The sequence below is a fragment of the Amphiura filiformis genome, chromosome 6 (assembly GCF_039555335.1).
Source record: "Amphiura filiformis chromosome 6, Afil_fr2py, whole genome shotgun sequence".
Classification (NCBI taxonomy): domain Eukaryota; kingdom Metazoa; phylum Echinodermata; class Ophiuroidea; order Amphilepidida; family Amphiuridae; genus Amphiura; species Amphiura filiformis.
Genome location: NC_092633.1, coordinates 60,981,526 through 60,996,506, shown reverse-complemented (window position 1 = coordinate 60,996,506; position 14,981 = coordinate 60,981,526). Strand labels below are relative to the sequence as shown.

The following is a 14,981-nucleotide window of genomic DNA, read 5'->3' as shown; positions in this document are numbered from 1 at the left end:
GAGATTACCTGAAGTCTCCATTTGAAATCTACACCCCATGTGTGGGGATATTAAAGGTATGTCTTCCATAGGGGGTGTATGGATTTCAACTTAAGAGTCTAATTAGTGCTACTTGCTATCAATGCATTAATGATGGAATAAATAGTTGCAATTTAAGATACATCTACATATGCTTTGCTTTCAAATCACTTGTAACTCCACGGGCACTACTGACCGAGTTATCGGCCTCTGAAAACTATTTTGATTCAAAGTGGCTCCTATCATGTAAGCAATCAGAGATATGGTAAGAATATTCAGTGGGGCTGATAGAGATCATTTCGTCAACGGGTCCTTAAAGAACTTAAGCAAAATTACCCTCGATTAGAGAAAAGCGAGGTAATTAATTTTGTTTCACTGGTTTCATGTTCTGATATTGGATTTCATAATTTGATCTTATATACCTCGACACCTGCTGATGTTTGACCTTTTGCATGTCAACACATTCCTGGTGCTCTGGAGGTCAGCTGGGCAGGGGAGTGAGTTTCATGGCTGGAATTGCCAGAGGGCATATACTATGGCGACCCAAGTGAAGTCCAGCTGGTTAGGATGACAGATTGACCACTGTGTTTTTAAGACTAACTTTCATGCTCATGGCAATTGCCATGGCAACTGGCTGGCAAAGCTGAAAACATTTGAAGAAAGCATGGATTCAAAAGTTTTAAGGATATGTACATGAAATGTTAAGCTTAACATTTCTTGGAGATCAAGAAGCTCTATTTTGATTGGTTACTTAAGTAATTATATCATGCAATTAACCAATCAGGGGATTTGTGAGAGAGGCAGTAGTGCCCATAGGGTTAACATCCGTATGACTTGTTGCAACATTACAAAAACGATTGTGAAGCAAATATCATATTTCAAAATTTCAAGATATTTTACAATTAATCTATTTTTTTCTGTAAGAAACCTAATTAAGTAGTAGTTCAAATTTGAAAGCACATTTTTATGGTTGAAGAACAAGCATTTATTTTAATTGTGTTAGTTTCGGGGAAATTGAAAAAGAGTGTTTTACAGTATTTGTTGCAATGATAGCTAGCAGCCCTACATGACACTTATCATGCTTTCAACAGCTATTCCACATGTACACCCCACTGAGTGTGTGTATTTTTTGTAAACACCAGCAACAAAGACATGAAAAATCTGTGTAACAGTAGACATCCAGCAACCATGGATGTCCATGGTTCCTAGATGGTGTTTATAGATAGACTCTAGACAACAGTATGTTATTGTTACTGACCGCATTTGCCAGAAATGGGTCAGTTGGGAAATGGGTCCACGGTTAGGCAAAATCAACTCAAACGTGTGTAAACAGATTGCTAGTAAAAACTCAATCAGGTTTTTCATGTCATCATTTGTAGGTGGATATTGTGGAGTGTGTGTCTTACTGCACCATACTGAATGGCATGAAGAGTGGATGATGATGTGTTTGTTCTCATGTTCTTTCTTAGCATGTTCTCACGTTCTTTCTTAGCAAATACTGTGTGATGTAGTAAAGACTTGATAGATAAAAGTGACATTAGACATACGCTCATGTGTGCTATTGTCAACAGCTGTGTCCGTACCCCAAGCATCACGCCCATAGCTCTGTCAACCCCTCGGACCTTTACTTTATCGCAACAATCCTTTGACCTTAGTGTTTCAGAATTGACAATTAAGATTTCTAGTTGCTAATCGTATATTTCAATAAACTTCCAATGCTTTTCCGTTAATTTTGCTGTGTGCACATGTGTGTATGTTTTGTGAGAGTGGGGTGTGTGTGTGTGTTTTGTTTGTGAGTACTACTGTGTACCTAAATTATCCTTTTCATTGTTGCTGTTGGAACTCAAGAAGCCTACTTGCTGACATTGCTAGTCAGACACATTGGTACATAGTAATGCCCTTGACATCCCTTACCAAACACAACTGCCTAATAGACAGTTAATAGGCAGTTCATAGGCAGTTGAAGACAAATGACTGCCTAATCAAACTATCAACAAGAAGTTGCTGGAAAATTAGGCAGTTGAAGGCCTGTGACTTAGGCAGTCAAAGAGCTTGACAGATATGAAGGTGTATAATAGGCAGTCACTATATGAAGCTCTAATACTTTGGATTTTTTATCTAATCAAAATGAAGCTCTAATATGATTTTTTCATCATCAAAATGAAGCTCTAAATGAAGCTCTAATAGGCAGTCAGACCTAATAGACAGTCAGAAGCTAATTTGCATAAGTCATGACCCGATCACATGATCACCAACTGCCATTTCAAATTTGCTGTTGGATTCAACAAGCTGTTCTTTAGATGGTGGTGTTTTAATGGTCTCTTCACACAAATCATTCATTCTTTATGGGGAATTTTATACTACAGATGACTATACACCTGTTGATGCACAGGTAAATTAAAGGTTTGCAGGGTTGCATTGCAATTAAGCAGTATAAATGTTGTAAGCTTATCAACTGCATGTACAGATAATGTGTGCACAGGCTGCTGAATTTTGCAGTATGCACTTGCATGTATCGAAAATTAGTTTTCTGTGATAACCTTGCTTTCTAGCAACTGCAAATTGGATTCATATCATTGGCAATAACTGATACATCTAAAAGGTTGGGGATCGGAGGTATAGTGGTACAATATGCCGCAAAGTATAGCATGTGGTGTACTGATGGGCCCGGGTTGGCACCTAGGAATCGGGCTAGGAATCTGAAACTTTAATTGTTAAACAAAATTGTCCGGCCTTGGATTTTATAGTTTTGCATTTTACTTTGTGTTATCATGTCATTATATGGTGTACATTTTATGCTTGGGACTCATTTAGTGTTTAATCATATGGAACAGGGCTGTCAACTCTCACACCTATACTCGTAGCGCAGTCTAAACGAGGAGACAGAAAAGCATAGTGTGTGAAGTGTATTAAACTGTGCACACTTTACATACTGATACAAAACGAGGAGTTTTCACAGGAATGTGAGGAGAACTTAGCACAAATACAATTATGGATCTCCTCGAATTGAAGGAAATTATGCGGAAAAGACGCCCTAACCCCTAGGGTTCTCCACTTTTAGAAGATCCTTGAATTACTGCTTTTTGGGTCTAACCTCCTCAAATTCCTGTGTTTGTAACGTGCACTCAACTCCTGGTTTCGCACGCGGTGCACACACGCATTGGCCGCGAGTCTCACGCATTGGGTCACTTTCTCACGGTCTCACGCCAGGGTAGTATAATCTCACTCCTAGGTAGTAAATCTCACGCAAAACGCTGGAAAATGAGTAAAATCTCACGCATCATCAAAATAATTTGTTGCTCCTGACTGAGCTAAAGGCATGCCACAGGATGCTCATATGCTTAATTGTTGGCTGCCAGTTGAGGTAGAAAGTTAAGGGCAGTGGCTCCGGAACCGGAGGGGGGGGGGGGCTGGGGCCGGCCCCCGCAATAGCCAAACATTGTTTCCAATCTTATCTGGGTGTATGAATGATTTTTTTTGATGTTGTTGGAATTGATGTGTAGAGCATACAGCATATGTTTTATCTCATTTTTACATATCTTTGTTTTCAGATATAAATGTAGCTTGCTATCTGAAATAATGAATACATGATTGTATATGCTTATACATGTATTACTTTGAGTAACACAGATTGAAGTGTACACTGTCAAAATATGGTGAAAAGATGTCATGTTGACCAGGAAAAGACTGCAAATTGCTTTAATTGTTGGCTGCCTGCTGAGATTTGAGGCTTCATTGAAAGAAATTATGGCATGATTGATTGTCAGCTGAGGGCATGCTGCAATCAAACATTCCCCAATAATTAATAACCAAAATGGAAAGAAAGTACTTCGATATTCATGAAAACAAGTTTCCACAGCAAATCGGGAGACGCAAGCGATCTTCCTGTAAAATCACAAGCTTCCATTTTATTTGAGGCAGTTGACGAATGCAAGGACAGTCTTTTTGGAATTGCAGGAGGACGTTTTAGGTCTGATGGAGCCTTCAAGGAGAACTGTTTTATAGTGCATTTACAATAAATGAAAGGAGAAAATGGTAAACTAAGGAGAGCTAAAAATCACTCTCCTATATCGGATTTAAGGAGAGCAGCTAGAGTGATTGCTCTCACTCTCCTCAAAAGGCATGTCCCTGCAACTGCTTGGATTAGAGCTTCATCTGAGGCAGTCAACTGCCTAATTTAGAGCTTCATTTGACTGCCTAAATTAGAGCTTCATTAGAGACTGTCGACTGCCTAAATTAGAGCTTCATTTTAGGCAGTCAACTGCCCAAATTAGTGCTTCTTTTGAGGTCGACGACTGCCTAAATTAGAGCTTCATTTGAGGTGAACTGCCTAAATTAGAGCTGAAGGTGAAGGTCTAAGAACTGCCTATAGTGCTTCATTTTGCCCATTTTACATGTCTAGGTACTGCCTATGTGCTTTCAGGTCTATATAGAGCTTCATATATCAACAGCTTCAAGTGACTGCCTATATTAACTGCTTAACAGACTGCCTAATAACTGTCTAATGAAGGCTTTCATTTCGGTAAGGGATGGTTCTTATCTACACCAGTTGAGACTTCAGCTGAATATACGTCACTGTGTGTTTAGCCAATGAAGTGGAGTACCTTTTGTTGCATTGGGAAAATCATGTTACCTCGATCATTGCTCAGCGCTGGATTATAAATTTAGCTTCACTCTCAAAACCTACATGCTTCGTGTGGCTACCCATCCATCTATATTCCAGTTCCTGCAAAAATCAAGGCTTTAGGTGTTGTATTTATGACAAAATAATAGATTTTAAATAAAACAATGGAATACGTTTTTTTAATCCATGCAATTGTTATGTCAATCTTGCTTATCCCTAAAATGTCTTGTAATCATTGATGTATAAATGGACATTCATTCTTACGGTATACGCCTTATTTGTACATCCATGCGTGAATCCAGAGAATGTTCATAACTGATTCACAATTGACAGATTTGCAATACAGACACTGCAATGAAATTTTCTTTGTTTTACCTCATTTGTTTGGCTCAAAATTAAAGGAGACATATCTGACAGTATGGGAAAAAATAAAACTATTTTTATGGAAGTGTTACAATTATTGCTTTAAGGAAAATATTGGTACAATTTGAATGAAAGTTAAGATTAAAACATCATCACTTCAGGCTTTGAAATGTTGATTTATAATCGGAACCCCAAGTGTAGTCTGCATGGAATTAGAATCTGTACTGTCTAATCCCATAGAACCCTCAATTTACCTTGAAATGTACCCCACTCATGTACCCCCATCTTCAATTCCTAGCTGCTTTCATATATATAAATATTGCATGTAATTTGGACTCTTCTCTCAATTATATGCATGTGTTATCTGCAGGAAGCTTATCAGCTTATTATGTGTAGAAAAGTACCAGTTTCTAGGGTAAACCAAGAAAGTATAAACAACAATCTACTTGCTAGATTTCAAAGTTGTTATTGCAATTAAGCACAAGTTTGACAGGCACATGGCGAAATAATGCAGAGGTATACTATTTTCCCCTCCCTCCATGCAAGTATGATCCAGATATCCTTGTCTAACCTTTTTGTATACAATTTAGCATGTAACTCAGGTGTGTTGCTGTAGGGTGGATTGGCTGTAAGGGTGGGGGATTAGGGCGTGAGCCCATTGAATTTATGCCAAAAACATGAAATATCAGCCTATTTTCAGCACATTTTAGCCACTCAGACCCAGTTTCTGAACATGCCCCTGTAACTTGTTTCACAGAACAATAATAAAGAACCAAAATATTGTTGTGTTGATCAAATAAGCTTGTCCTACAGATTGCAGATGCAAGTTCTCATTTTTAATCACAAAAACAAATTGGAAACGAATTACTCATCATTTTTTATCCATATTGGTTCACCTTTTTCAGGAGGAAATTCCAACCCACCCACCACGTTTGTTCCAATGTTCCAATGCTAAAGGTTACTTCAGTGTGGAGGAGATACCAGATTTCTGTCAGGAGGATCTGGTTGAAGATGATGTCATGCTTCTGGATACCTATGATGAGGTAGGTCTCAATTGAGAGTAGAGCCCAAAGCTGAGATTATAAATGTGTTGGATCAAAAATGTTATTTTCAATTATTACTATTATTCATCAAGCATGGAAGCAGAAACAAATGTGCAAACAAAGATTAACTGACCTTAACAGATCCAAGCCATAGAAACGGCACATATAGACAACCATTAAGAAACATACAAGATTAAACAATGCCACCAGTACACAGTGGCATCATCTTCATTATGAGGTATTCCATAGATGAGCCACGTCATACTTCCATAGATGAGACCCCGGATGAGACACAAAAAGAATTATACATAAACATGCATAAGAAAGATCATATTCAATGTGTAGGAAAACAAGTTATATCTTGGGACATACAAATATTGTTTGTGCCTTGCTAGGAACATACAATACAAACTGGTGAGAGCTGTTTGATGAAAGATAAATAAATGATTTTATGAATGAACAGTTACACAGTAAAACCAAGTTTTATGTGATTCAGATTTGACACTACATTATGTATTCTATTTCAGCTGTTTATTTGGGTTGGTAAGGGAGCAAACCAGGAGGAAAGAAAACAAGCTAGAGTTACTGCTAAGGTATGTCAACAACTGAAGTGTAACCTAAAGAAAAGTATTTGAAAAAGCAATATATATTCTACTTTGTTGGAACAAATTATTTTCACATGGATGTAAACAGGAGTGCCAGTATAAATTGTATCTAATTAGAGTGTAAAAGTTGTGAACATGGACATCCCCATCTCCACACTGGATAATAAATGTGCATGACGATGATGACGATGATGATGATGATGATGATATATTTGGAGTGTAAAAGTTGTGAATGAGGACATCCCCATCTCTACACTGGATAATAATGTGCATGACGATGATGGCGATGATGATGATATATTTAGAGTGTAAAAATTGTGAATGAGGACATCCCCATCTCTACACTGGATAATAATGTGCATGACGATGATGATGATGATGATGTTGATGATGATGATATATTTAGAGTGTAAAAATTGTGAATGAGGACATCCCCATCTCCACACTGGATAATAATGTGCATGACGATGATGACAATGATGATGTTGATGATGATGATATATTTAGAGTGTAAAAATTGTGAATGAGGACATCCCCATCTCTACACTGGATAATAATGTGCATGACGATGATGATGATGATGATGATGATGATGATGATGATGATATATTTAGAGTGTAAAAGTTGTGAATAAGGACATCCCCATCTCCACACTGGATAATAATGTGCATGACGATGATGACAATGATGATGATGATGATGATATATTTAGAGTGTAAAAGTTGTGAATAAGGACATCCCCATCTCCACACTGGATAATAATGTGCATGATGATGATAATGATGATGATGACGACGAGGGCAACGATGATGATGATGATGATATATTTAGAGTGTAAAAGTTGTGAACAAGGACATCACCATCTCCACACTGGATAATAATGTGCATGACAATGATGATGACAACGATGTCGATGATGATGACATATTTAGAGTGTAAAAGTTGTGCATGAGGACATCACCATCTCCACACTGGATAATAATGTGCATGACGATGATGATGATGATGACGACAACAACGATGATGATGATGATATATTTAGAGTGTAAAATTTGTGAATGAGGACATCCCCATCTCCACATTGTATGATAATATGCATAACGATGATGATGATGATGATGATGATGATGATGATGATGATGATGATGATGCAACCCATTCTCAATCTTATTTTGTACATATGATACAAATGGTCAAAGCAGTTAAAATGTATATATGATACAAATTAGACCATGCGCAAGAATGGATGCGCAGTAGTCAAGGATCATCATCATCATCATCATCAAATTATACGGCAGTAAATAGCGCTCTCTGTTGATCAAAATTCACTTTAGTAAGTACTTTTTAAGAGAGTTAATTAATATTTGAGTTAATAAGTAACACTATAAAATGTAAAAAGCAGAATGTTGTTAATTTAAAAACTGAAATGAGGTATGGGGCTGGCTGGGGGTGGCTACGGGGCGTTAGCTCAAGGACAATATTGTTCAAGGTTAGCGCACGAGGCCTATAAAGAAACAATGTTGCTCCCAATACAATAGCAAACAAGCTTAAACTGTAAATTAGCCACCGATAGAGGGCAGGGCCTGAAGAATGAGGGAAATTACGGGTAAAATGTAAAATAAGTAGAAAGTGTGAAATGGGTGACGGACTGTCTCTAAGTATAACAGAATCTCATTTTCGCTATCGACAGCCCGTCACCTAGTAGAGACAGCCCGTCACCCTTAAGGTTATCCTAACCCTAACCCTAATCCTAATCCCCTTACCCTATCCCTAATCCTAACCCTAATCCTAATCCTAACCCTAACCCTGACCCACTAACCCTAACCACCTAACCCTAACCCTAACCCTAACCCTAACCCCTAACCCCCAACCCCTAACCCCTAACCCTAACCCTAACCCCAACCCTAACCCACTAATCCTAACCCTAATCCACTATCCCTAACCCTAACCTTAATGTAACATTGACCAACAGTAACCTTAATGTATAAAATTGGCCAACAGCACCATTAATGTAACACAGAGGGCGCTAATTACTGCCGTGCTAAATATACAAAATAAGCATCATCATCACTTCAGTGAAATGTGCAGAAGTCGGATTTTTCTTAAAATGTAATATATTTACATTTTAATCTTTCTATTGCGCATGCCTTAAAATGTATCATATAAACAAAATTAGGTGTTCACGATTTGTAACATATATACAATTTAGCTAGAGAATGTCTTGGATGATGATGATGATGATGATGATGATGATGATGATGACGACGACGACGACGACGACGACGACGACGACGACGACATAATGATGATGACATATTTAGAGTGTAAAAGTTGTGAACAAGGACATCACCATCTCCACACTGTATAATAATGTGCATGACAATGATGATGATGATGATGACAACTACAACAATTGTGTTGATTATGACTATGATGATGATGTCAATTGTGTTGCTTATGACCATGATGATGATGTCAAATGAGGCGATGGCTGAAGGCAGCTAGGCTAACAAGATCATTAACACATGATTGTTGATACACATGGAGTTTTGCAACTTTATAAATGTGACAGCATATAAAGCAGTCTATCATCTTGATATACATATTGACTTTGTACCTTGTACGTTTTTTGTACCTTGTACATTATGACATTTAACAAATGCAATTTCATTTTTATTAAGGAATTTGTCAACCTACTTGTTGTTTGTTTATAGGAATACTTGGAGACTGATCCCAGCGGCCGTGACCCCGACGATGTTCAAGTTATCTTGATCAAACAAGCAAATGAACCTCTCAACTTTGCTGGAAACTTCCCTGCTTGGGATTGGGATCATGTAAGTCTTGAAACTATGTCATTCATTTTGTTGAAACCTGAATCCAGTCCTGGATATCTTGGGTATCAAGGGCAAAAAGAGCTGGGGCTACTTTCTGCCATGTAGATATGAGATATTGAGACTTTCTGCCAGGAAGCCATTTCAGCTTAAAAGTATAGCTCTTGGTCATGCTGTACAAGAGGCTAAATTGGGAATCTTTCATGGTAACCAGTGGGCAAATAGAGCCTGCTTATTATTTCCCTTGTTGGATATGTGCTGGAAGAGACTAACCAGTGAAAAATAGTTTCAAGAGAAATAGTGTTTCGGGAATGTGAAGTTGTATCGAAAGATTTTAACTCTTGATCTCAATAAAAAGATATTTACCTCCATAATATTCAGCTGTTGTTACTACAGCCTTTGTCAGCGGAATGACCTGAAGTGGGACTTTATAATCGGGTCATAGACTGACGCTGACGGAGGCTGTAGTAGCAACAGCTGAATATTACAGAGGTAAATATTTTTGTATTGAGATCAAGAGTTAAAATCTTTCTTTCTATATATGGATTACCAATACTGATGAACTTTCATGCTGAAATGTGACCTACAAACTCAGAATAGTATATCTCTATTTTTTCTCAATATTGCCCGGTTTTTTAGAGCAATTGTAAAATATAAATGTCAATCATACAAAACTTGCATTTATATACACTCTATCTACTATACAACTGCTTTCAATAGTGAGGAGATAAACCAGTGGCTTGTAATTCTACTTATTTGGTGATGCCTGTTTTTAATGTGATTGATACCATGTATGATTGAATATTTCAGACATCATTAAGCTTGGAAGATCTGCAGAAGATGTGTGAACAAGAGAATGCTGGTTGTACAATCAATTTGGTAAGTAGCTGTGCTACTTTTTCTAGACATAATATAATGGGGATCAAACATATTTTGATACAACACTTAAAGGATTCAGATGGAAAAACAGACAAATGCAATAAACAAAAAACAATTCAGTGAATGCCACCAACATGGTGGTTTTGATTTGACACCCTACTTTAACCAAACCACAAAAAATCTTACAAGGAAAACTACTTGGCAAGCATGCGTCCCACGTGATACCATGACGCAAGTCATGTATACATACAGAATCGCTGGCTGGGCCAGCAAAACCCCCATGGCTACTGGTTAGTGCTCTTGTGCATATCATGACACACAAGGGATCCCAAGGTCAATTCTCGGGGGTACCAAGTGACTTCTTTGTTCATCTTCTCTCCTTTTTGGTTCTTTCTTCACCTTCTGATAGCAAAAACCATGGGCAGTGTTGGTTAAAATTCCAAAGTAAATATGTGAAAATATGACCAGCAGTAGCTCATATTTGTTTATTATTTTCTTTATATTTGACTACTTATATTTGCCTATATCTCAAATTGGAATAAATGGGTATTTTTTTTCATCTGAACTCTTCACTTGTTTAAATTTGTCTGTGAAGTGTTGTACCGAGTTTGCAGTTGAAGAATGTTTTGCAAAGAGTTCTAAAGTTTCAAATGGCGTGATTAGATTAGTAACATCTTAGTTGAGAATGTCAGAACATTTTGTAAATTAACCGTTGTTAAATGTGTTAGGTAGCCCCATTAGGTAAATTTCCATTGTTTATGGATACAGTCAAATATGGCCATTCGATTTCTGAACATAGATGCGCAGCTACAGACCTGTTCCTGGTTGCATACCTGATTTGAATATTACATAATAATATAATAATTTATTATATTTGTTCTTACAGGATGATATACGTGAAGAGAAAGATGACGATCCTTCCTCCTTCACCAAATACTCCTTGGAACAGCTGCAAGCCAGTGGTGATAAATTGCCTGAAGATGTCAATGCTGCCAAGAAAGAGGTAAAGTCACTCAAAATAGTGTTACAGTGGTTCTGATGCATTATGATTAGAAAGTTAGAATTAAATGATGTTACCTGTCAATCAAATTCAGAGATAATTTGTTTTAAAATTTCAGAACCTGGTACAATTCTGGTTTACCCTGCATACCCTGTGTTTTAAATACAATTCTGGTTTAACCTATTTTAGGGTTCGGGTTAAGATTAGGGGGGGGGGGGGGTAAGGTTATGCTTGTGCACAGGGTATACCAGAATTATTCCCAGAACCTATTGAAAAAGTGGTGTGCCCTATGGTTAGTTTGTTCACCATCAAACAAACAACCATCTCAAAAGTTAGGTTTTAGTAATTAAAAACTTTCTTTCCTGGATCGGTGCCATTTCAAGTATTGCTATTTTTTCTGCAATCCTTTTCTCCGATGAAGGCACCAGATAAATCTCCCTTGTACGCCCTACTAACCCCTAACCCTGTAACCCTTGACCCTAATTAGAATATTGTGACGGTCTGTCTTAAATGAGACATTTACCGAACATGATCAGTAGAAAAATAAACTGTCTGGACTAGTGTCTACAAAGAATTAACCAGAATAATTATTGAGGTTTTATTCCTTCTTCTTTTTCAGTTTTACTTGTCTCCAGAAGAATTTCAAAAAGCATTTGGTATGGACTGGGCAGAATTCTCCAAATTACCAGCGTGGAAACAAGGAAACTTAAAAAAGAAAGCCGGTCTCTTTTAAAGTCATACTTCACTTTTAGTGTATATTCAATAACTTGCAGGATAACAATCAAAGCTGTTTGTAGCACTATTCTTTAGCAATACCAATATGTTTATGTACATGTAGAAAAAGAAATGTGTTTGGATGATCGAGAGGAGAATCATAAAGACATAGTTTGTGTTTGGCAACCCCTGTGAAGAGATATTCCAGTTGAAATCCATACACCCTGTGGAGGACATTGCCTTAATCTTCCACACAGGGAGTGTGAATGTCAAATAGAGTCACCAATTCAGGTAACACCGTTTGAAAGTAACACTCCTGTGTGAATGATGAACAATAAACTTGAATGAAACTTGATTATAGTCATTTCTAATACTACACTGGTGGTATGGATTTTAAAAGGAATAGCCCATTTACAAACCTCATTTTAGATTTTGTATTTGTAGCATAAAAGTTTGTAGAAAATATTAAAAACTAAATGGGCTTGTGTTGTCTTTAAAGTAGAAGATGCACAAAGGACTTAGTCATAATGAGTTCCCCCTTACTATGATTTACTTAAATGCCTGGGGACGTGCTAATCAGGTTGAATACAACATGTAATTCTCACAATTCATGTATATGGTTGTACAGTATCATTGTCTGCATTGACATGAAACCATTCTTGACATGAGACAATCAGTTATTTTTCAACTTGAGGAATCAACATGTAGTACAAACACAATATTACTTGAGCTCAATTGTTACATTAGATCCCCTTCAAATGGTGCCATTTTAACCACTTCAAAGTGATGGTAATTAATAGCTCATTTAAATCAGAATATCTCTTGCAAACTAAGTATCAACATTGACCACCATTTACTGTGTAAAAAGAAAATGGCACATGTTTTTAAAGGAGAGCCTGGAGAGGTATAATAAAACAAGAGATTGTTTAAATATAGGAAAATATAAAAATCCTGCCGTTCTGGTTGTAAAAAATTAACCACTGGTGCACATTATGTTAATATAGACGACTGATATAATAACATTGAAGCACATGGCATGTAGGAGTAGCATTTGTTTTTAAACATGTGTATAGTTAGTTATATAGTTGTCTGTGTATTATATATTATAGTTCAATTTGAGTGTGAAAATAGATTCTTCCAACTATAAGGGGACAAACCAAAAGATTCTGTAAATGTAATTGACCCCTCCCTCCATGTCTGTAATGAAACCTAAAGTATGACAACATAACATTGATGTTTTGTAAGAGCATAGGAGAAACATAATCCACATTTTTAACCTCCACCCTCCCTGACAAATCTAGTCGTTCATAGAACTTTGTTGATCTTTTGGTTTGTTCTCTAAAGGCACATTTCAATTTTGGATCCAAATTTGTCTTTTGGGCTTCTGTGCGTATGAGGGTGTAAATTTTATTTTAATATAAATCCACAATTCCACCACTACACACTTAGTGCCTTATTGAAATCACTATAACTATCACAATAATTTACCTTGCATACACACGGCCTTTGTTTGAAATATATCTAGTATAACTTTTGTCAAATTTACAAATATATAATCGTCAAAGAAGATCCATTTCTGTTAAGATATTTTGAAGCATTATTATTAATTATGATTATTACTTGTTGTCAATGCAGTCTTGGAAATGTGCCATTATTTTATTTTGAAGATATTCTCATTTGGATGTACATGTATTGAAATATCTAGAAAATTATGTTCTATATTTCATTTGAATTGTGCCAATTATTGATTTCTATAGGAATACTTTATGACAGGTCTTCATGTATATCACATTTAAAAAATGTAATTCACATTTATTATTCTTGTCTTTCATTATCAACTTTAATGTGTTATAAAATTCTAATTATCTAAAACCTTCTAAGAATAGAAATTTATTGATAAATTGAATAATTTATATCAAAATGTGCCTCAAAAGTAATGATCTACCTTCTAAGAATAGAAATTTATTGATAAATTGAATATTTATATTTTATGTTTTTCAACAGAATTATTGCTTGTGTCATTATTCAAACTAAACTAGGTGCTTTATTGGTTAACTTGAAATGTTGTTCCATTTTAAATTCCATACAGTAACATCCTTGCATAAAGTAAATGATCTCTGAATTAGAAATTGGAGTAGGTAATAATGACATGCTATACATAATAGGGAAAGTATAGTATGGAATTTATGAATGCCAACATTGATAGTTCTGGAGGATTGACTATTGATAAGCCTTTTCAAGAAATGACTGTACCTGTAGATGTAATATTTCAAGGAGTTAGCTATAATAACGTAATAGTGCAGTGATTTATAGTGCAGTATGCACAATCACATTGCCTTGGTGTTGATCCACAAGCCTCAGCACACTTTACAGGATGTATACAGTATTAGATGTAGATGAATACAATGTTAAGGTCAAATACAGTGTAACTTGAAATTTGATTTTTTTTTTGAAACTCAAGAGAATGACAGAACATTGTGAGTGACAATGAAATAATACTTTCAATATTTTTTTGCATTCTGTCAACAATTTAAACATATCTGTATAGAATTGTAGGAAATAGATAGAAAAATATATAACATTTATGCACAGTGTGCCTTATACTGTCTACGAGTGATAATGATTATGTTATCAAATATGATATAACATACGATCATGAATTAAAAATGATATATGACCTTAAATGTCTTTCATTATGATAAAATGATGCAGCTGTGCATAGGGATTTATAATAGATTTATAGAGAGGATATATGTATTATATATGGCACAGCTCACATACAATTGCACACATTCCAGAAAACATTTTTCATTAACATTGCAATTAACAGCTATTAACAAAAGTCACAGTTGTGCCCTTGCAATTAGTAGTTTAAATCTGTGTGTGTTAAACTATATAATTTGA

At 36.1% G+C, this 14,981-nt stretch overlaps 1 protein-coding gene across 1 annotated transcript in view; it reads left to right on the top strand.

The window, feature by feature from the left end:
- The window catches only part of LOC140155761 (advillin-like), a 73,822-nt gene extending 61,568 nt beyond the window's left edge, over window positions 1-12,254 (top strand). The window contains exons 19-24 of the mRNA XM_072178720.1: window positions 5,911-6,048; window positions 6,576-6,641; window positions 9,368-9,487; window positions 10,295-10,363; window positions 11,250-11,366; window positions 11,983-12,254. Coding sequence (XP_072034821.1) covers window positions 5,911-6,048; window positions 6,576-6,641; window positions 9,368-9,487; window positions 10,295-10,363; window positions 11,250-11,366; window positions 11,983-12,096 — 624 coding nt within the window. The 3' untranslated portion in view covers window positions 12,097-12,254. The remainder of the gene's footprint in view (window positions 1-5,910; window positions 6,049-6,575; window positions 6,642-9,367; window positions 9,488-10,294; window positions 10,364-11,249; window positions 11,367-11,982) is intronic.
- The last annotated feature ends 2,727 nt before the right edge of the window (window positions 12,255-14,981 follow it).